The sequence below is a fragment of the Myodes glareolus genome, chromosome 1 (genome assembly GCF_982192425.1).
Source record: "Myodes glareolus chromosome 1, mMyoGla1.1, whole genome shotgun sequence".
NCBI lineage: Eukaryota > Metazoa > Chordata > Mammalia > Rodentia > Cricetidae > Myodes > Myodes glareolus.
Genome location: NC_142026.1, coordinates 60,416,412 through 60,438,960, shown reverse-complemented (window position 1 = coordinate 60,438,960; position 22,549 = coordinate 60,416,412). Strand labels below are relative to the sequence as shown.

Here is a 22,549-nt window from a genome sequence, read left to right as displayed (position 1 = left end):
ATTGAACACAGAGTCTCACACTCCTGGGCCAGTGCTATGTTACTGAACTGTGCCTCAGCCCCTATTTCTCTGTGTATGTGTGGTATTTGTCCCTTTCAAATTTTGTGTTATTGTTATTTTCTGTGTCTTTTGTCTTAGGGATTTATGTTTACTAGAGAAAGGACCCCATCTGAGAAGATAGAGAATTTCTGTACCTTTCAGGAATCCATACGTTAGTCACCAGGAAAACATTGTCTACCACACAGTTGTGTACTTCCTGAATCTGATGTCGTCACTTGAATGCTCTAGAGTTTGATGTATGTGAAGTTGCTTATGATGAAGGGTGACCACAGTGAATGTAATGAAGAAATCATGCTGCTTGGTGTCCATTTGTAGGCATAGCATTGGGACTAAGATTTCTATGAGTACATATGGTAGAGGCACAGGGATGTGTCGGAGACACATCTAATAAGAATTGAGAATTGAGAGTGGTGGAGACGAGAGAACATGCTTGACATACAACATATGTGTGGATGAAAAATTTAAAAAAATACATCAAGGGAGTCAGGTCTGGTGCTCATGCCTTAATCCTAGCACTTGGGAGGCAGAGGCAGGCAGATCTTTGTGAGTTTAAGGCCAGCCTGTTGTATAGAATGAGTTCCAGATCAGCTAGAGCTACATAGGGAGACTAGTTTCAAAAACAAATAAACACACACTCAAAATAAGTTAGAACAAAGAAATCCGTGTGCTGAGTGTGACGCGCTCTTTGTATGAGTATTTATTAGGAGGCAGGCGCCATGAGTTCTGGGAAGAGGTAGGGGCTTGAGGTACACATGCAGGGGCCATCTGCAGACACCTTTGGAGCTGAGCAAGGGGTGGGTACATGAGGTGTCTGAGGCCTGACTTGTGTCAGGATGCTGTATGTTGATGGTGGATGCAACACGAATGACCCAAAAAGAAGAGTTGTTTGTGGTCATAAATGGTGTGAGGGTGACATACCCCTTTGGATCCAAGAAGTGACAGTGGCTTCATGGTGCTTCCAGTGTCTTGGGTATGGAAATGGGATAGGGGAAGGGCCGGCCACATAAGCATTGCCATTGTTTGCCAAGAAGGAAAAGGAGATGACAAGGTAGCACTTGATGGAATTACTACACGGATCTTATTCAGGTCAGAGGTTTAAGAGGACAGGCAGGAAATTAGCAGCGAGAAAGGAACAGGAAGTGCTTGAGAGAATTCAGTGTGAGGCACATGTGAAGATTTTTAAACTGAAGGCTGCATGGCTGCCTTTGAGTGGCTGGAGCCACTTGGGTAGGAGGAATTGTTTACTATGATGGAAAGGACCAGAGAGGCTCTTTATTCCTGTAATCCCTCCTCTCTTAGAGGACTATAAACAGCTCTTTCCGGGCAGCTCAGGGCTTGGCTTGTTGCTTGCACGTACGCTTTCTTAATAAATGTGTAGTGCATTTAGCTAATTCCTAGACAACTACGTCAGAGAGTTACTGCACACTGCTTATCAGAAGGCTCACTCTGGCCCTCCCCATTCAGCAGTTTTCTTCTACCTGTAAGGAAGACATTGTCTAGGTGATACCAGGTAGAGATGTATCTCAGTGTAGAGCATTTGCCTAGCGCATGCAAGACCCTAGCATCCATTCTAACTATGACAAAACCAGAAACAAACAAAATACAGAAAACTCACAAAGTAGCATCAGTGATATATGATATTTTATTATGAACATAGGGCAAATTTACAAATACCTCTGATTTGGTGTTAGCCAGGCAAATTTAAATAACTCAGAATAGTACTACTGAAGGAAAATATACACAAACTTTCTTTGAGATGGAAATCCCTAAAAGAAATCCCTGAGTACAAGAACTCCAAAATAACTGTCTTGGAAGGCCCGTTAAGCACGGCCTGAGAACAAACACATAATTATTATCCAATAAAACCCTTGATCAACTGGCACAGAGTAGGTGTACGTCTTGAACAGAGGATCCCTGAGAACACGTTGGCCTTTCCTTCTGTTGCTGGGATTCATCCCAGGTGGGAGAAGTAGGTTTCTGAGGCTGTTGAAAGCCCAGAGCTGGGGAAGAGCACCCTGCTAGTATCCCACATTCCCAGTGGAACAGCAGTGCCGAGCTCTCTAGCCTGTAAACAATGCCTTCGGCTTGAGTGGCTATGTTCCTTTAAGGGCACAATTCACGTGGCTCAAACACACAGTAGCAGTGGCCAAGGTTTCCTGAGAGTGCAGAGCAGTCAGGGAATGCACAAGCTGCTGAGCCTGGTGGCCTGCGCTGTAATCTCAGCAGGCAGCAGGTGGGAGATTGTAGAAACCATTATCGTGATATTGAAGCCTGTTCAGGCTACATGCTAAAACTCTGTCTCAAAAAAATTAAAGTCAAAAAGGAAAGGCAAAGAAAGGGCAAACAACGCACAGGCAGAAACACTGCGGAAGAGCGGTTGGAGGCTGGTCCTGGATCTTCAGAAGCTGGGTGGGAATGAGGAAAGTCTGTTGTTAGTTGTTGATACTGAGGAGAGTTTTTGTTAGAGTTAAAAAGCAAAACAGCAAGGCACACAAGCTGGAAATCTCAGCACCAGCCTGGAGAGGGCTTGGAGTGGAGGAGGAATGGCTGGTCTTTGAGTCAGGCAAGAGTTCAGCTGGCGGCCTGCACAGGGTAGGGGCAGGAGAGCTACAGGGAGAAAGCAAGGAAGCCCAAAGTGTCAGAGAAATATTGTGTAGGCTCTGGCCAGTGCCCAACAATACAGGTGAAGACATGGAGAAAGGAAATGTCAGGCTTTTCTGAGGAATTCAGGGAAGTAGGAGGCTTAGGTCAACACTAGGCAGTGGTTCTGCAAGTGACTTGCGTTGTTATTCATTTATTCATTTTTGATTTGGAACTCTTGATCAAAAGGGCTTGAGAGGCCTTTTGATCCTGGCCAAGGGAGCCAGAGGTACAGTGGCTTCTTGCCCCTAAGGCAGACCTATCGGCTCACACACTGAGCCAAGTCAGCAGTTACAAAAATTCAAGTAGTGGGTTGTCTTACAGAGAAGAAAACTCCAGCACCTCCAAACATGGCTTCTTTTTAAACAATGTCAATGCTCCACGTAGGATATCTTTCTCTTCTGTTTTCAGTTTCCAGGAGACTGTCAGTTCACCAGCCCTGCCTTCTGGACTCCTTCCTGGTAGAGGCTAGAGGTGCTGTCTTTGCACCTGCACTCTGCGTTAGCAGTGGCTGTGGATGCTGCCAAAGAGCTTTGTTAGCTGCTCTGAGTGGGTTTTCTGGAGGAGGCTCAGAGGTGAGCTCAGGTGTAAATGCACAACATAAAGAGACGCTGATGCCACAGCTGGGCAAGCATGACAGCTGTCGGTGTGGAGATTTCCTGCAACCTCCAGCTAGGACTTGATCTTCCCATGTACGATAGCTTCACATTGAGCTTTAAAGACACAGGAATGCCCATTTCCTGCTTGTCCTTTGTTTTTTGGTATAAGCACTTAGGTGACATCCAAGGTTATGGGAATTCAAGTCAGACTGTGCTAGGACAGGACTGGAGCTGGGGAGAATGAATGTGCTCTGAACAGGTCAATTTAAAACAAGCCATGTCTGGGGAGTGAAGGGCAGGCAGCTTTGATGCCCTTTTCTCAGTCAAGTTTCTATTCCAAGAAAGGTTGGGTTTCTCCTAGGCTCCAGAATACATTGTTTCTTCTATTGATACTGAAGAAGAGGCTTCTGCCTGAAGCTGTGTGTGTGTGTGTGTGTGTGTGTGTGTGTGTACGTGCACGTATTTCCACATCTCATGGTACAGAGATCTCCTAGTGAGGAGAGAATCTGGAAATGTATCATTGATGTAGCCAGCATGACAGGCCATGATCACTGCTTTTTTACTTCTGAATAAACTGTTTCTGTGGATCTTGGAGACGGCAAGGCTGAAGTTGGTGGTTTGGGTGTCTGGCCGTTGATGTTCAGAACAGTGTATGTCACTTCATCCACCTGAAGGTATGAGTGTTGGTCAGTGACAGCAGGTCCACAGATCAGAACCTCACCTTGCTGGTGATCTAGCACCACTGTGCTGTGGCCTCTGTGCCGGGTGAGTCATGGGAGAGGACACCCGTCACTCACTGTCTGACTGTCTGATGTGTGGTCACTAGAGGAGCCAGGTTGAGGAACAGGTGAGACAGCCTTGGGGACAGAGCTGGAATCAACAGCAACATCCAGATGGGCCACAGAACAGTGCGCGAGGATGTGCACTATCCTGACCGCCACTGCTCTTTGTTGGGAAGTGACAGCAAAGTGTGTTTACGGGGTGAGGGTGATTGTGAAGTCACTTAGCTTGCCTGTTGCTTACGAGTGTGTTCAACCTGTGAGAGTTCACACTGTGAAAGTGTCCTTATGATTTAAAGCACTCCAGTCTATGTATGTACTCGGTTGAAAGGCTGCAATGATAAAATTTTGGTAAAATTCTTATGTAAGTGGAAACAGGGTCTCAGACCTAGAATGAAATCCATCCTTTTTATGGTCAGAGCAGGTTCAGATCGGAAGAAAAAGATGTGCTGTTATCTCTGTGTGCACAGTGCTGAGCATGTGCCAACTTGTTTATTCCCTTGAGTTTCTTTTCTGAGGTGAGTAGAAAGCCCATTTCACAGGTGACAAGACCAAGGATCAAAACATTCAAGTTCCTTGTCATGGACCACAGAATACTAGGAATCACGTTCAGAAATTAAGCACAGGGCTGAAATTTTTCCAAACACACACTCCTGTATTAGACTTACGGGGCTCATTAACCAATCTTTCTTTGCGGCAGCACTAATGAATGCAGACCCAAGCTGAATTTCACAGTTACGTCTCCAAGAATACCTCATTCTCAGCCTGGTGTGGTGGCACACATTTGTCATCCCAGCACATGAGAGGCTAAGGCAGGAGGATGGTCACGAGTTCAAGGCCAGCCTGGGTTACATAGTTCAAGGGTAGCCACGGTTGTTCAGTGAGACCCTTTCTCAACAAACAAGCACACAAACCTAAACAATACAGACAGCACACATTCTTCAGAGACATTTCCATGAGCAAACAGTCAGTGAAAGTGGCAGTGCTTACCTTGTTAGGAGAGTTGTCAGAAGGGCCCAGATCTAGGGGAGCAAGAGAGAGTTGTCAGTGCACAGAAGTGCAAAGCTGACTTAAGGTGTCCTGACTTTTGACAGGTAGCAGGGGTTGCAGGGGGAGGTGGCCATGGTCAGTTCAGGAATTAGCTTCCCTCAGAGGCCGCTCAGACCCACTGTGTTAGTATCAGAGGAGGAGCAGGATAGAGCCTTCTGTTTGCCCAGTTCACAGGATGCCCAGAGGTGATTCTCAGCAGCATGCTCCAGTGGCAGGGGGAACATAGAGGCCACAGCACCCAGATATTCCATAAGACAAAGAAAGTCTCCCAAGGGAGATGTCTACATCTATAATCGAGGCAGGAAGGAAGGCATCAGGAGACCCCTGGAAACGTGACTTCTTTAGGCCTGCCTAGCCTGGTGGAAGGAGTTTCTCAGGACTCTCTCAGGCAACTCCTCTGTAGGTAGGAAGGGTATGATTTATGGGATCCTCAGTGCAGGGAAGTGCAGATCCCTTCTGCAAACATGCAGAAAGGAAGGTGTGGGCTTTGGGCCCAGGATCCCCTGGCAGAGCAGGATATGTGGCAGAAAGCCAGTTCTCATTCTGTGTGGCTGAGGGTTTGTGCTCTGTGAGATCGCGCTGGTCAGTTCCCCTAAATAAATATCAGACACTGTAACCACTCTTCCCACACAGGGGTCCTTTGCTCCTGGAGTCAGGGAGGACGCTGTTGGCAGCTCATTCCTGGGCTCCTTGCTGTCACTGAAGCTCCATCACCCCATTCTTGGCACTGCCTTCCGTCCTGAGGCCTCATTCCTTAATCTAGGTGTGATTCACGCTAATGGTGTTCTTTGTCTTTGCTGGACTCTAAATCTGCTCTACTTTGTCCCCTGGTGCTGGAACCACACCCAGGGCTGGTGCTTTACTGCTGAGCTGTATCCCTGGTGTGTAGCGCTCTTGTCTTTGATGGTTTGCACCTGTCCTCTGTAACACCTGCTCTGCTTTGATTTCCAAGGGTGGATGTGGTTTTTTTCCTTCTCTCTCTCTCTCTCTCTCTCTCTCTCTCTCTCTCTCTCTCCTTCCTTCCTACCTTTGTCTCCTTTATTTATGTTTTTTTGAGAGAAGAAGGGTTGAGACAGAGTTTCTTTGTGTATCCCTGGCTGTCTTGGAGCTCTCTCTGTAGAAAGGGTGCTCTTGAACTCACAGAGATCTGTCTGCCTCTACCTCTCAAGTACTGGAATTAATGGCATGCTACATCACTGCCGGGTTTTTTCTACTTATTTTCTTAACCAAGAGGACTTTAATGCTTCTGTTGCTTGATCTTAGGGTCCCTTCTTCTCGTAACTCCCCTCCCCCCGCCGCTGCTGCAGTCAGTGGGACATGCCACCTGCATCCTCTTGCTGCTTCTTGGATTCCCTCACTTTGCATTCTTCTTGGACCTTGACTTCTTGACTGAAGAATAAAGGGGTATAATTCAATTGGTGCTCTATCTATGTGGGAATGGACTCCAAGAAACAAGAGTACAGGGAGCATGAAGACAGGGAGGCTGAACCCACAGGGTCAGTGCTGAGAAGCAGAGAGTTAGGAGAGAGGCAAAGAGATCCAGCTCAGAGGCAGAGGAAGAGAAATCCTTGTCCACTCCCAAGCATTACACTAAGACTTGGAGAACACAAAAGAGGAAATACTGTCCTACCTTATTTCTTCTAGAAACAAAGGAAATATGCCAGGGCTGCTATCAGAGTCTCCCAAGCGACAGATCCCATGATGATGCTGGCAGTGGCACCCCCCGGGAGCCCAGAATTCCCTTGTGTTGGGTCAGCTGTCAGGAAAGGAAAAGACAAGAAGGAATGAAGTAAAATGTTTTCCAGTGGTGTGCCCGGGGAATTCTTAGCATGAGATGGTTTCTGTTCACCCTCTTGGGGAATGTGTTTTCTGTCGGAAGGTGAAGTGTGAGTTGAAGTGAGGGTCTCCTAGCAAGTGTCTCAGCTGTGGCAGCCGTGAATAAGTGGTCACTTGTGGCCCCACTTCACTTCTCAGTCACTGACCAAAGGGAAATCAAAGTCGCAATAAAGCACTACCCACATCTCTTAGGACGCATACCATTAATATCACAGACAGGAAGCAAGGGCTTTGGAGTATATAAAGAAATTAGAGCTCTGGAGTATTGCAATGGGAGGGTTGAATGTAACCGTGAGACATGGCACTGTGGCTCCTCAAAAGATTAGAGAATTGCATTCAACTCAGTAACTACGTCCAGGATTGTAGGGGTGGCATAGAGTTATGAGAAATTTATAAACGGACAATGATGGTGTTTACACAGCAATATGAAAATACCTTCTGCCAACTCAGTAACCACATCCAGGATTGTAGGGGGTGGGATAGATTGCTAGAAGTTTTGGAAATGGAAAATGATGGTTTTACACAGCCATATGAATATACCTTCTGCCCCTGAACTATACATATCAGAACTCTACAATGGCAGATCTAAAAAATTAAAGATGATTTGCCTTGTATGTCTCTGTACCACATGCACGCTTGGTACCTGCGAAGGACAACAGATGGAACTGAATTTCTTGGAACTCAGCTACAGACAGGAATAATCTGCCATGTGGGTGCTAGGAATTGAATCCTTCTTTTGAAAGAGCAGCTAGTGCTCTTAATTGCTGAGTCAACACTCCATTCCATATTTATGTGTGTGTACATATATATACACACATGTATGCCCGTATATATGTATATATATATACAGACACACATATGTATGTATACACACACACACACACACACACACATATATTATACACCTTCAAAAAAAGTTAACAGAAAAAGAGTCTTGTGCAAGGAGGTCATGGTGTAAATGTCCGCATGAAGATCAGAAACTGAGTATATGGGCCAACAAGATGGGCCATCTGGTAAGAGAGCCTGCCATACTCACCGCCTCCCTAAGTATCTACTCCAAATGTCACACATAAATCAATGTACAAACAAATTTGGGCTAGTGAAATGCCTTAGCAGATAAAAGACTTGTTTACCCACCTTAGTTCAGTTCTCAGTTCCTGGAAAATTGGCTCCAACAAATCGCCATCTGACATCCACACATGGGCGTGGAACACGCACACAAAATGAACGAATCAATACAGGTTTTTGCTATCTATGGATTTTACATTTATGGATCAAATAAACCTTGGAAGTAAGCTACTTGGAAAAAATATATCTATAGTGAGTCTATAGGACTCCTGTCCCTATCTGTAACATGAAGGGGCCTGCTTGTTGGGGTATCTGTCCCTCCCAGTACCCCACATCTGGCAAGTACCAAAGAAAATCACACAGAGATCTCCATAAGTTATAAAACTGATTGGCCCATCAGCTCAGGCTTCTTATTAGCTCTTGTAACATATATTAACCCAATATTCTTATCTATGTTATCCACATGGCTCAGAACCTTTCCCAGTGGGTCAGGTCACATCCTGCTTCTTGGTATCTGGGCAGGAGTGCGGAGGGAGCTTCTTGCTTCCCAGAATATTTCTGTTCTCATCGCCCCACCTCTACTTCCTGTCTGGCCAATCAGCGTTTATTTAAAACATGATTGACAGAATACAGACAGTTCTCCTGCACCACTTATCCCTTACTTAACACAATAAGACCAGTGTCTGCAGTGTTCATATTAGGAGTAAAAAATAATAGAAAGAAGATTTGAATGTTTGGGAGGGGTGTAGAGTAACATGAATATTTTACTACATTCTGAGGGTTGACTGTGTGCTTGACTCAGATCCTAAACTCTTAATCACTTTTAATTTCTATTGCTGTGTTGATCAATCTGTTGTTGTTGTTATCATTGACAGGGTCTCAAAATGTAACCTGTGCAGGCCTGGTGCTCCTATTCCTCCTGCTTCATTCTCTCTCTCTCTCTCTCTCTCTCTCTCTCTCTCTCTCTCTCTCTCTTTTTCTCCCTCTCCCTCTCCCTCTCCCTCTCCTTCTCTTTCTTTCTCTCAACAGGATCTCACTATGCAGCACTGGCTAACCTGGAGCTCACTACAATGAACAGGGAGGTTGGGAACTCATAGACTTCCATGTGTCTCTGCCTCTGGTGTGATGGCTGGGGTACAAGGCGTGCAGCACCTTTCTCAGCTTGTGTGGTGTTTATCATGAGATTAACATGCATCCATCACTAAACTGACTGTATTTGAATCTTGAATCATGTTTTTCTCCTGGTGACTTTTACACATTTTGCACACTGCTGACAAAGAATTTGCCTCACCCCCAACACTATCTAGGGTAAGAGGGGAGGGGAGGTCACTCACCTATTATGTCCAGCTGGATGGGGTCACTCCTCTCAGAACTGACTGCATTGGAGACCTCACACTGATACTCCCCAGCATCCTCCCTCCTGACAGGGTTGATGCTGAGGGTGCTGTTGTCCAGAGACAGCTTCATTCTGTCCGTGAGCCCCAGAAGAGCCATTGAAGAGCCATTGAAGAGCCAATGGATGGAGATCCCAGTGTCATTTGAGGAGCAGGTCAGGGACACAGTGTCCATTTCTTTGACTGTGGTGTTGCTGACTTCTATGGAGGGCTTAGTCATTGGCTCTGTGGATAAACAGTGGAGGAGGCAGTTGAGAATCCTTCATCCTCAGAGATCTCAGCCAGCTCACAGGACCCACAGAATGACATGGCCCTCTGGAAGATCACATGTTTGTGTTCAAGATAAAATCTGTAAAGAAAGAGCTGAATCTTCCTCCTACCCAGAACACCTACAGTGACCCTTGACTTAGGGTATGTGTACAGGTTCCACACTAAGAGACACTTCAGCCCACATGTCCACAAATCCCATGGTGGAACAATGCTTTTCCCATAGATTTTCATCCAAATTGTTGTTCACACTTTCTGTGAGTGTGAACAGTCAGGTCCCTCGATTATAAAACAGCCTTCTGTTTCTTTTTCATTAAATAATGTGTCATGGGTTTCAGCTGATCTTAAAGGTGTTGAAGCCTACACCTCGGGGTCAGGAGAAATCCCAAACTAAGAAATTTCTATTTGAGGAGGACAGTGGTGGCATACACCTTTAATCCCAGCACTCAGGAGGCAGAGGCAGGTGGATCTCTGTGAGTTCAAGGCCAGCCTGGTCTACAGAGAGAGTTCTTGGCAGGCCCCAAAGTTACACAGAGAAACCCTGTCTCAAAAAAACAAAATAAATAAATGAATAAAAGAACTTCTGTTTGAAGGGAATGTTATTTCTTGGTGCATGGAAATGGATTAAATACCACAGAGACGATGTGAATGGCTACAGAATTGACCATAGCCTGCCACTATTTAATCCTCAATACTGATTTTTTTTTTTGAGACAGGTTCTCACTCTACAGTCCTGGCTAGTCTGGAACTTGCTCTGTAGACCAGGTTGACCTTGAACTCATATTGTTTACCTGTCTCTCCTTCCTTAGTACTGGCATTAAGGGTATGTGTGTACCACCACACTCAGTCGACTTTTGTTTTTGCTTTTCTAGACAAGGTTTCTCGGTGCAAAAATTTTAGCTGTCCTGGAAATAGCTCTCGTAGATTAGGTTGACATTAAACTCACAGAGTTCCTTCTGCCTCTGACTCCAGAGGGCTGGGATTAATGGCATGCCCCACTACCGTCCAGCCCACCAGCTGTTTTTTAAAATTTGAGAAGAGTAAGGGAGAGAGCATCATCAAGTCTTCACTGACATGGTTTACCCTGAGTCAGAACAGGGCTCCCAGGTGCCTTCTTCACCCTCTCTTCCCCTCCCATGGAGTCAGAGCTCAGCCAGTCACCCCTGAGACAGGAGCAGAGCTGGGAGCAGAGCTCTGAACTGCTGGTCCCCATCTGTGGGGAGGGAGTTTTCTTCTCACATTTGGGGAAAAGAATGTGAGCACAGTAATGCCCTGGGTGTTCCTTCAAGTCATGGAGGTCATAAGAAGAAAATGGAGGGACAGGAAGGCCTATGTTAGTGACAGAAAGAAATCTTGACCTTAAGGCTCTTCCCTCTCCTGAGAAGTCCCTCCCATAACCTGAGGTTTCCAAGGCTGGGAGAAGCTCCTCCTCACAGTCCAAGCTCCATCCCTATCAGCCAGGAAAGTCAGAGCAGCAGAAGATCAGACATAGGGATGAAGCAGGACGCTCAGGGGAGAATGGAGTTTTGTTTGTTCCCATAGACATGGGCTAGAAATTAAATTCTTCTGTATCTTCTCAGAAAGCCAAAAGACTCCACTTCATACCTGGTGCTGATATTTCAGAGATCCACTTACCAAGGACTGTAATGTTCATGACTGTGGTCTTATTGAGGCCAGTGACAGAGTTATAGATGAAGCAGGTATAGGATTGTAATTGTTGCTTGTGATGCTGGGCTTGGGTAGCAGTGCTATGTGTGCAGATAACAGAAGGTTGCCCTGTGTGGTGCCTCTGATTCTTGCAAGGGCCTCTTTCAACAGAGATGGTCTCCTATCTCCCTACAAACCTAGATCATTGAAGTATCAGGCAGGAACCAAATTACGGGCAGATGGAGTAGCTGAGCTCTCAGAGACAATGGGGCCTCCTGTGCTGTGCATGGGAGAAACAAGGACTTTCCCAGGAGGGAATCGAGCTGCAGTGTCTGGTGATGGACAGACTTGAGACCTCAAATCAGAGACCTCATGTTATCTCCTGGTCCTCACTGACCCATTGTGTGTCTTGGGACACAATGTGCGAGTCCCTCCAGCTGCCCTGACCTCCAATACTTAGTAAGGACCAGCGCCCTCCAAGCCTTTGCCTCTCAGGGTTCTCCTACAGATAGGTCATGATTAGTCTTTCCATTGAGCTTCCCTGAGAACCTGACAGCCCGACAGAGATTGCACACAGATCAGTGTGGAGATTTGGAGACTGTGTTATAAAATGCAGGAATTGTGCCACCCGCGCCAGGAGAGGTGTTGAGTACTACCTTGGAATCTAGGAGAAGTTCCATGGAATGCTATGAGACATTTCAGAGTGACAAGTCCTCTGGCTTTTAATTCTGAGAGCAAGTGTCACATACCCTGTGGTTTGTGGAAGTGGCTGCCCTGAGGCCGTAGTCTCAGCTTGAAGCAGCTGTTCTGCTCACTGAAGGAAGTCTTAGAATAGATTGGGACAGTGAGATAATGTCTCTGGAGACCCTTGTTTAAAATAAGCTAGGATGTCTTGCAAGCCCCCAGACCACCCTTGCTACGTTAAACTGCTTTGTGTGCATAATCTAAATAAGTCCTTGTTTATCTCATGATCTATAGCTCCTCTTTAAACTGTTGACTGAAGCAATTGTTTCCAAAGCATATAAAAGGATTACTTAATAAAGACAGCATGCAGTTTGCAAATGCTGTTTTTCCGCACTGCATCCCCTGTGTCCTGGTTTGTTCGACACTCTTTCCCAGGGACCCCCAACGCACTAGACATTGACAGATCAGGATCTGGCTGCCATTCAGGTCAGGCTGGGCTTCAGCTGGGTCACTCTTGTCAGGAGTTTGATGTTGATTGACATGAATTGGGGAATCATAAAAGAAGCCTGAGTCTAGGAAATGATCTGTAAGACTCAGGGGCACCTAATAAGGTCTCCATGGTGGGGAGGCTGGAGATGTGGCTGTGGACAGATAGCTTGTGCCACCCATGGCCTAAGTGACCCTGATTCCGTGACTGTGTTTCCTGTCTCAGTTTCCCTACAATAGAACACAGGGTAAGTGATTGTTGCCTGCCAGTTAACCTGAAATGAATACCTGACCTTCCACCAAGTAGTGTCTCTTACTATTTGCCTGCAGGAAAAAAAAATCCCTGGGCTGGACCCCTGGAGGCAAAGACCTGCCATTTGTACACTTTTCTCCCATCTCTTTAGGGTTCTCCACCTTCCTGTGAGATCTCAGAAGACCATCAGGACAGCTGGCTGGTTGCCTTTCATACCCCTCCACCTATGCCCAGCACACTGAGTCTCAGGAGGAGATGCCCAGGTGACCTGCCTCAGACATGACTCTCACAGGCTGACGGTCAGCAGGCTACCAGCCTACAGTCAATCACAGTCCCCTGTCAGCTCCAACAGGAGGTCAAATTCCAACCCAGTCTACAAGCTTCCCAGAATTCCTGGTCCAGTCTGGGGCGGAGATATTGAGCAAACTTCTGGTGTTCATGTTTCTGTGTGAATCTCATGGTTTAGTAGGCCAGGCCCTGCCAGAGTCCTGGAGGGTCTTTCTCAAGGCCATGTTCATAATGAGCATCTAAGACCCTGGGCAGAGTCTGACAGCCTGGGCTGAGTAACCTCACCCCCTCTCTCTGAGGGTGGATTCAGTGAGGGATCCTGATTTATTGCTGTTTCCTCCACTCTGTGTCCTTTACTAAAGGCTTGAGCCACACTGTGAGGATCATAACACAGTCATCCAGGACTGACAATTCTATGTGTGAAGTAGGATTAGGTCCACCCATGACCCAGAGGATACAGAGAATTACTTACGGTGGACATGGAACTGCACAGATAGTGTCTTATGGTCAAAGTTTTCCATTATCATGTGCAACGTGTAGGCTCCGGTGTCATTCTGAGTGACGTTCTGGAAGAGCAGGGATCCATTGGGGTATATTGTCTCTCTGCCACTGTATGCAGACCCTGTTGTATTTTGGCTAGTTGACGTTATAAATCGTGCAATTTCATTACTGCTATCCTGATTTTCTCCCTTGTACCAGTAAAAAACGTGGACAGTCTCTGGCAGATTGTGGACAAGTAGAAGAACATTCGCCCCTTCAGCAACGTGGGGAGGAACTGCTTCCACAGAGACTTGGGCCTTGGTGGGAGAGCTCCCGTAGATCAAAAGTAAGGCTAAGAGGAAAGAGAGAAAAAATCTATCAATATTAGGTCTTTGCAATTGGTAGAAATTGAGACCTGAGCGTGTTCAACTCTCAGTTTTGGTGTGTGTCCTATTGGAGTGAGGTCAGCAGCATCACCCCCATTCCTCAGTACCCCTGAATCTTTCCACTGAATGAAACTGCCTTCTTGGGTGTCTGCACAGCTCACTCCTCAGTCCCTCAGATCCCTGCTCACACTCAGTATCCTTGGTGAGTGTAGGCATGTCTTCTCTGACCTCCTCCTCTAAAGACTCTGAGCCTTCATTTTCCTACCTTCCTGGCTCTGTTTCTTCTAAAGTTCTTGTCAACCACAACCCACCTTCTAGATGTCCTTGCTGCTCTGTCTTCCTGCCCAGGACTCTGTGAGGAGAACTGGTTTGATTTTGGTTTAAACTCCACTGCCTGGAACAGGCTCAGACACCTGTGAGCAAATCAATGTCCCAGAGCCTAGGGTACAGTTGCGGATTCCTCAGGGTCATGTGTATGAAATGGCCCTGTTTACTGGCCCCAGTTTGAGTTTTACTTGGAGAGGCACCCTAACACAATTGTGGGAGTCAGTCTTCAGGGTACAGTGGCCAGTGCTGATAAACTTACAGTGGGGGATCCCTGAGTTTTCTTCCCCACTTAGCAATTCACATTCACTGCGAGCTTCCTGTTGCTCTCAGGCTTCAAGCATAAGCCAGATGTCTCTCAGACAAAGTCCCCCTCCCAGAAGACCCCATCCAGTCTCTGAGCTCCCCTGCTGTCCACACCCCTGAGGAATGTCTCCTCACCTGCCAGCAGGAGTCCCCTCCAGGGTAGCTGCCCTTTGTGGAGAGGGGCTGAGGAGAGCTCCATGGTCTCTGCTGTGGCCTAGGCTCTTCCTCTGGACAGGAGATTTGCCTCTCAGGCTGCTGCCAAGTCTGCCTGCTCTGGTGTCTGCTCTGCTTTTATTCTCAGACCTGAGCCTCCTCCCAGAAAAGGAAGCCTCCTGGAGTCACATGGGCTGGGGTGGAGTCTGTGTGTCAGTCAGTTCTGCCCCCCCCCATTTTTCTATTCCTTTCTTTCTGATTCAATGTTCTAGAACATACTTTAAGCCATAAAGTTGAGAAGTGTCCTGTGCCCCTAGAGAACAGCAGCTCACTCCAGGACTTTCTTCACTTCCCATAGCCAGGAGTGTATTTCCTTGTGACACAAAAACCCAGCAGAGCCCAATCTGCCCTGTGATCTCAATGCTCTGGGAAAGTGGGAGTTACTCCAGGGATGGAGTGGCAGTTATCTCTAGGGGCTGGAAAAGGTCTGAGTGTTGACTGGGGAGGGACCCGATCCATGACCACTGCTGTCACCAGTCAGGTGTCTGATCCAGGGATACAAGTTATCTCAGGGGTTCGCATCCCTGCATGCAGGAGGAGGTGACCTGTGTGTCCTAGAAAGAGGACTGTGTGCTCCAGCTTCCTATGGAGAGCCCCAGGGAGACACCCCTCCCCCCCAGCTTCCTGTGTAGTCTGAATGTGAAACAGGTCTGCCCATGCCCTCCCTGACCCTTCTGGGATGCCTTTGTTCTCCTTGGTGACTGTCCTGTGATCTCCCCATCTTTCCTCATGGGTGTTGCGAGGGGGAGGGGACTACATAGGGTCTCCTTGTAGAGTTGGGTTCTCAGAGACACAGGAAATGATTATGTGAGGGGGCTCCAGGTCTGTTGGAACTGGGTTAGAGACAAGGCTGCAAGATATGTTCTGGCCTCAGGGAGCTTCCCTGTTGATTATGTGGTTTCTTGTCGCCCCCTGGTGTCCATGAGGAGCCCTGCAGCTCATGTCTGTGCTGTCACAAGCTCCAAAGGCTGTAGTGGAGCTGAGCACCGAAGTTTCCCAGGGAAGGTCCCAGTGTGCAGCTGCCTTTGAGTTAGATTCTTTTTTTTTTCATTTTTTTTTAAATTAATTTTATTAAATTATAAAAGTTTCCATTTACGCCCCTCTTCCCAACACCCTCCCACTCCCCCCCCCTCTCCTCCTCCCTCTTTGTCCCTAAGGGCAGTCAGGGTTTCAAGCCCTGTGGGAAGTTCAAGTTCCTCCCCCCTCCCTCCAGGTCCAGGCAGGTGAGTATCCAAACAGACTGGATCCCAAAAATCCAGTATATGCAGAGGAAACTAGTCCCAGTGTCATTGTCAATGGCTTCTCAGAAAGACTCCGGGCCAGCCACATTCAGAGAATCCGGCCACATTCAGAGAATCTGGTTGGATCACGTGCTCGTTCAGTCGCAGTCCACCTGCCCTTGGTAAACTCTCATTAGATCCGACCCCTTGTATCAGTGGGTGATAGCATCCCTCGCAGTCCTTCGTCATTTTCTTCGTCCTTCTGCTCCTCATTTGGACCTTGGGGGACTCAGTCCGGTGCTCCAATGTGGGTCTCTGTCTGTATCGCCATCCATCAACAGATGAAGGATCTATGGTGATAAGCAAAATATACATCAGTATGGTTATGGGTCAAGGCCGGTTCAGGCTGTAGTGGAGCTGAGCACCAAGTTTCCCAGGGAAGGTCCCAGTGTGCAGCTGCCTTTGAGTTAGATTCTACCTGGGTGAGCTGGTGTCTCACAGAACTTTTAATTTGCTTTTCTCTGATGAGGAGGGGTCACTTTTTTCCTGAGTTTTACAGCTGTTTACTTTGAACACAAAAACCATATTATATATGACTTACAAATATGCTTTTCTGTTCTGTAGGTTGTCCTTCAAGTTTGTTGTTTTAATTCATAAACTTGCTATCTGAGGGTTGCTATTGCTGTGATGAAGCACCATGGTCAAAAGGAACTTGGGGAGGAACAGGGTTATTTAGCTTATAATTCCACATCACTGTTCATCACTGAAGGATCTGCTATGTAATGATAGAGAAAATCAGTTTTTTTCCAACAGGATCTATCAAACACGCTAGGGCAGCCCCCATGCCAAGGATTAGTTTGTTAAAACAAAAAGAACTCAACAGTAGCTTTTGTGGAGTTTTTGTTTAGTTTTGATTTGACCATTTTTTATAAAAATTGTTTTGGTCTTTTGCTGGTATTTTTATTTGTTTTCATGTTCTTTTGTCTTTTTCTTTTTTCTTTGCGAGATGAGAGGGAGTAGAGGTATGGAGGTGGGAAGGATCTAAGAGAAGTTGGGGGAGGGGGAAACTTGATCAAAATATAGTGTATGAAAGGTTTTTTTTTCTTTTTTAAATACAGGGTTTCTCTGTATAGCCCTGGCTGTCCTGGACCTCACTCTGTAGACCAGGCTGGTCTCAAACTCTCAATGATCTGCCTACCTCTGCTTGAGTGCTGGGATTAAAGACATGTGCCACCAGGCCCAGTTGAAAGTTTTTTAAATTAAAAAGTATAAATGAAAAGAGAGAAGGGGACAACGTATTTGGCTTTATATACTCAGTTAATGAGATCGTTCATAAGTGATCTGAAGATTATCTGGGCAGGGTGTTTGTGTGTGTGTGCGTGTGTGTGTCTTATGTCTTCCCTAAATTCTTAGATGAAGTTACGTAGTTACATATTTACATAGAGTTATATTTTCTAGACGCAATTATGGAAGTTCATAAGAATCTAGAATAAAGGAGAACAAATATTTACTTGGGGAAAAATTCACAATAAGGGTAGAGAGCCGCAGTCTTCCTTGGATGCTGAAAACAGAACTCCTACCACCACCCAAGCTAGGGAACATGCTTTCTGTCTGTGCTTATCAGTCCACATGTAGTACCTCAGACCATGCCTTAATGTGCTGGCATCCAAAAGGCTATTGGCTGAATGAATTCCACAGCACCTCCCCGTTTTGTCCAAATAAGAGGGCTCTAAACCTAATACAAAACTATATACAATAAGAACAAATATCAAGTATTGTCAAGGAGAAAGAAAATGCAAAAGCATATACAAAAATAGAACTACAACCAACATGAACAACATCAAGCAAGAAACACATGCTGAATGTCCAGTCTATAGTAGTTAGCTAATAACAATGATAATTTTAATAGTTATCTTATCCTGAATCTAAGTTTTATACTAAAATGTCTTAGCTCAGTTATTAGAAGAAAGTAGCTATGACTGTTTAGTCCTAACCCAATCAAAGACCTGAGAAGGAAATCAATATGACCTGAGTAAGCAGGAAGTACAAGCAAGTGACTTTCTAAAGGTGCAAGAAATGACAGAGACAGCTGCCTACCTGAGCATCCACCTAAAGTCTCATTTGCAATGTTGTTACAACCGACTTTGGCTAAGGCCTAAAGTATTTGACAGACCATTTTTAGAAGCAGGAAAATTTGAAAGACTGTCCTACCCTGTCTTGGCAAGGTTTCGCAGTCATTTTTGTTTGTATCCTGCTTGTCCAGTTTGGACAGTGTGCATATTGTCAGTAGTCAAGGCAAGGGCATTTCTTTGCCCAAGGTCAGTTTTCTCAGCAAGACAAGTTCCAAGTGGAGTGTCTTCAGTGCACAACATTCTCTTGGGAAGAGATCAGTGCTGCCAGGAGCAATTGTGTCTCACATAAACAGAATCTGAATTATTTGAATGCCATATTCCACAGTTCTTTGAAGTATTTAAAGATTACCTATCTATGCGGAATACATCTTTGTGAAGCTAGGGAACATAACTAACATAACTAAAAATATAGCAAACAGGTATGACATTATCCTGTAATTCTTAATAACTTAAGAAGTTATTAAGCTTAATAATATTAATAGTTATTAATAGCTTAAAGACTAAAGCTTCACACTATAAAAAACAATCTTTAAGCAGATGTTCAGCAATGAGGACAATGACCCCAAATTGAAACTATATGTAAATATCTTGATCAGAGGTAGAAATGTACAGTGCAATATGATAAAAATATTCTAAATTACATCAATATACAAAATGTCTTATGCAGAGGTAGAAACATACATCCACACATACAATATGATAAAATAACTTTACATTTGTGCACAAATATTGTAAAGAGAAATAGAAGCACAAGCAGATACACTAATCTACCTATTATCCCATCCCATCCATTCCTCCCCCTTTTTACTTTTCCAAAAAGAGATTCCTGTTCCTACTTCTTTCCACCCCCAACCCTATACAACTTATAAAAAACCCCTGACAGATGACAATTATCTATAACCCTGAAAAGACAAAATCTGTTGGGAGAGTATAGTTATATATAGCTAAAAGGTATATAGTATACACAACATGAATTGTATTTAAATAAGCTCAAATACACAAACCAATGGCATTAATTACACTAGGATGCTTTGTCCCTGTCATCACGGTTTCTAAAATTTGTCATCTCAACCATGACAACTTATGGCCACCCTGCCTCAGGCCCTGTAAACCTGGAATTTGCTTTTTCATATTTAACTTTGTCTATTCTTCAACTTTTATTTTCCTGTAATTATACAATAAATTCCATTTTATTTCTGACTTATTTTATTCAGGTACTTTTAGATATATTCAATTTGCAGCTTGTATCTGATTTTTTTTTAATTGCATGTAGCTGGTTGAGAAGTGGGTGGGTGGCTGGGGCTGCCACAGTGCTCCTTAGTTTCAGCATGTGAGTCCTGGGGATGAAATCCAGGGCACCAGGCTTGGAGAGAGTTGCTTTTCCTTAGTGAGCCATCTCAGCAGGCCTGAGAATTTTGTCTTTTTATGGCTGATTAATCTTGAAATGTTTAATATTAAATTAATAGAGAAATGTTAAATTAATAGAGAAAGGACATTTCTCTATTCGTCTGGTGATGGACTCTTGTCTGTCTCCACCTTGTGCATATTGTGAGGGACGCTGCAGTGACCAAGAGTCTGTAAGTGTCCAGCTTGCACATAAAGCTCTAGTGAAATTTTGAGCACACTTTCCAATGAGTTGCTGGTTTGCTGTGTTCAACACTGTGTTCAACTGTAGGAGCTCAGTAGGGTTTCCAACAGGGGCTAACTGTTCCGATTCCCATAAGTCATGTCCAAGAGTGCACCTTTTCCACATCCCACCGAAGGTTGATATTGAGATGTTTGAGGTATTGTAGCAACCTTTGTAGGTGTAGAGTAGTGGAGCCTCATTTGAGTCTGATTTATGCTTTTGAAGTAGAATAAGGTAGAAAAGGTCAGTTCCTGGGTCCTTATTTACTGATGTCCTTAACGTGCTGCTTGTACTGCCTATTTTTCAAGCATGCCTTCACTGGCTACCTGAAGAAGAATGACCTGGAGGAACAGCCGAACCAATGGCCATTACCATTAGCCACCTGCTGACTGCCACACATAATTCTGTAAAATCTTACTTGCCTTCTCCATCTTATGATTTTAGAGTATACAGTGAGAATGCAAACTAGAGCCAACATCAAAACCTTTCAGGAGCTCTCCCAGCTTCAGCCCACTGGATACTTCTCCTCTTTTCTACTCTCGTTGGTGCTTATTCCAGGAAGGCTTTCTTGACGTTTCATAATGACTGGCGACACTGAGTGCCACTTCCTGTACCTACTAGCCATTCCTATGTCTCTGGAGTCATGCCTATGTAAGTCTTCCCCATTCTAAGATGACTATGCCTTATATAATGGAGTGGATCTAAGTACACACATAGAATGCACTTTGATAAACTCGCCCTCCTGTACAACCCTCTATCTTTCCTGTTCCCCTCCTCCCTCCCTGTCTCTGCTTGTCCCTTTTGCTCTCATTTCCTTCCCACTCCCTACATTCTGCATATGAGAGAAAACTTTGAGACTCATCTAGTGTGGCTTATTTTTTAAGATAATGTTTTATAATTCCATTCAGTTTCCTGAATGAGTTTCAGGGAAAAAAAATGAGTTTTCAACTCAATTTCCTTCTTTTGGCTGAACAATAACCCATTATTTATGTATTCCTTGTGTGTGTGTGTGTGTGTGTGTGTGCATGCTTGCGTGTGTATGTGTACCTGATAGGTCTAGATCCCTGTGCTTTACAAATGATAGACAAGCAGTATATCACCGAATTATAGTTATAGTACTTTAATTTGATTATTTTTATATTGAGGTATGAGGTCTGGCTTTGTTGATCAGCATGGTCTCAAATTAGCAGGCTCAAGTGTTCCTCTCCCTCAGCCTACTGAGTGGTTGAGATTGCAGACACCACATCACCAGACCTGGTCACAAGTAGATCTGGGTCAATGTGTACAATCATGGAATAATCATCTGAGTAGGTTGTAATATATTTCTGCCTCCACCAAGTTCCTCTGAGGGCCTTCTCAGTAAATTCTACCCCTGAGTTTGAATTCTCATCACAAATAATTGCACTCATTTATTCATGGCCACTCATGGCCACGTGGAAACAGCGCTCCTCTTTATCTGACCCATTTTGCATAAGTGGTATTCTCAAAATATCATTTTCAGAAAAGATGGATTTTCTGGTCTTGAGCTGGGTGGTCTGGAAAGAAAGGACTCGTTTGATCCCAGGGCTGTGCCACCGAGCCCAGCAAGATTCATCCATTTTATTTTACAAGAAGTTGAGCCCATTAACTGCAGCCCAGCATGGAAGTCCTAGAGAGACTATGGAGACAAGAACACACCTCAGCTTAACAGAGGCCTAGTCAACACCCTATACAAATGCTTCAGTCAGCCAGTCACACTTTGGACACTTTTAAAAACTTGCGGGTTTTTTTTTTATTTAACCCTATTAAAGCTAGAATTTTTATGTCTCATATTGATAAACTCAGCTTGATCAAATTCCTTCCACATCATCTCTAACCCTTATCCATTCCCATATACATATTCCTCAGACTCTGACTTGAAGGAATTAGCAAACTCCTTAAGTTCATTAGGTTGCAGTGCATCTCCTCATGGACCACACCTTCTGTTTCCCCAGGAGGATGCTTAGCCTTACATCTGGTTATAGGCCATGCCTGGCATTTCCTTTAGGGAAGTCACTGCTGGTCATTGACTTACCAGATTAAGTTCCTCAGCAAAGGTGGAGAGGGCAATATTGCAGCAAGTGGGTATGCAGATGCATCGTCTCCACCTGAAACAATAAAAATATAAGGAAGAAAAAGTCCTTCTTTTCAAATGTGACAGTGCCCTGTGATGTGGGCTGAGCTGTTTTTGACGTCATTTGCAGTTGATATGAGTGGTTGTGATTCTCTTACCACACCTGTGACTTGGACTTCATCCGCCTACTAGCCCCCTGCTCTCCTAATAAGAATGGTTACTCCCCCCCCCCCCCCCCCCGCAACGGGTTTGCCGTCAGAACGCAGGTGTTGTGAAAACCACCGCTAATTCAAAGCGGAATGGAAAAGGAAAAGACTCACATCAACATCGTCCTTATTGGACACGTCGATTCCGGCAAGTCCACTACAACCGGCCACTTGATCTACAAGCGTGGTGGAATCGACAAATGAACCATCAAGAAGTTTGAGAAGGAGGCTGCCGAGATGGGAAAAGGCTCCTTCAAGTACGCCTGGGTCTTGGACAAACTGAAAGCTGAGCGTGAGTGTGGTATCACTATTGACATCTCCCTGTGGAAGTTTGAGACCAGCAAGTACTATGTGACTATCATTGATGCCCCCAGGACACAGAGACTTCATCAAAAACATGACTACAGGCACATCACAGGCTGACTGTGCTGTCCTGATTGTTGCTGCTGGTGTTGGGGAATTCGAAGCTGGTATTTCCAAGAATGGGCAGACCCGGGCCAGCCACATTCAGA

General features: G+C 45.2%; 2 protein-coding genes and 1 long non-coding RNA gene across 8 annotated transcripts in view; 1 reads left to right on the top strand and 2 right to left on the bottom strand.

Annotated features, from left to right (window-relative positions):
* LOC148123381 (uncharacterized) overlaps positions 1-13,863 on the top strand; it is a 34,614-nt gene extending 20,751 nt beyond the window's left edge. The window contains exon 2 of the long non-coding RNA XR_015738304.1: positions 12,915-13,863. This is a non-coding gene — a long non-coding RNA (uncharacterized LOC148123381). The remainder of the gene's footprint in view (positions 1-12,914) is intronic.
* Positions 1,680-14,842, bottom strand: LOC148123380 (cell adhesion molecule CEACAM1-like). 5 transcript variants are annotated; one of them, XM_087907689.1, is made up of 6 exons: positions 14,683-14,842; positions 13,524-13,883; positions 9,367-9,651; positions 6,759-6,884; positions 5,069-5,100; positions 1,680-4,410 (listed from the first exon to the last, which is right to left on the bottom strand). In XM_087907689.1, the coding sequence occupies exons 1-4, from the start codon at positions 14,744-14,746 to the stop codon at positions 6,769-6,771; spliced, it is 825 nt and encodes a 274-aa protein (XP_087763815.1). In that variant the 5' UTR covers positions 14,747-14,842; the 3' UTR covers positions 1,680-4,410; positions 5,069-5,100; positions 6,759-6,768. The 5 variants fall into 5 exon arrangements, with proteins under 5 accessions (XP_087763815.1, XP_087763818.1, XP_087763814.1 ...); XM_087907692.1 differs by having other exon boundaries at positions 1,680-3,967; XM_087907688.1 differs by having other exon boundaries at positions 1,680-2,465.
* LOC125404524 (cell adhesion molecule CEACAM1) overlaps positions 1,680-22,549 on the bottom strand; it is a 146,809-nt gene continuing 125,939 nt past the window's right edge. For both annotated transcript variants that reach the window (XR_015738279.1, XM_087907658.1), the window contains one exon: positions 1,680-2,465. The gene's annotated coding sequence lies outside the window, so the exon portion shown is untranslated. The remainder of the gene's footprint in view (positions 2,466-22,549) is intronic.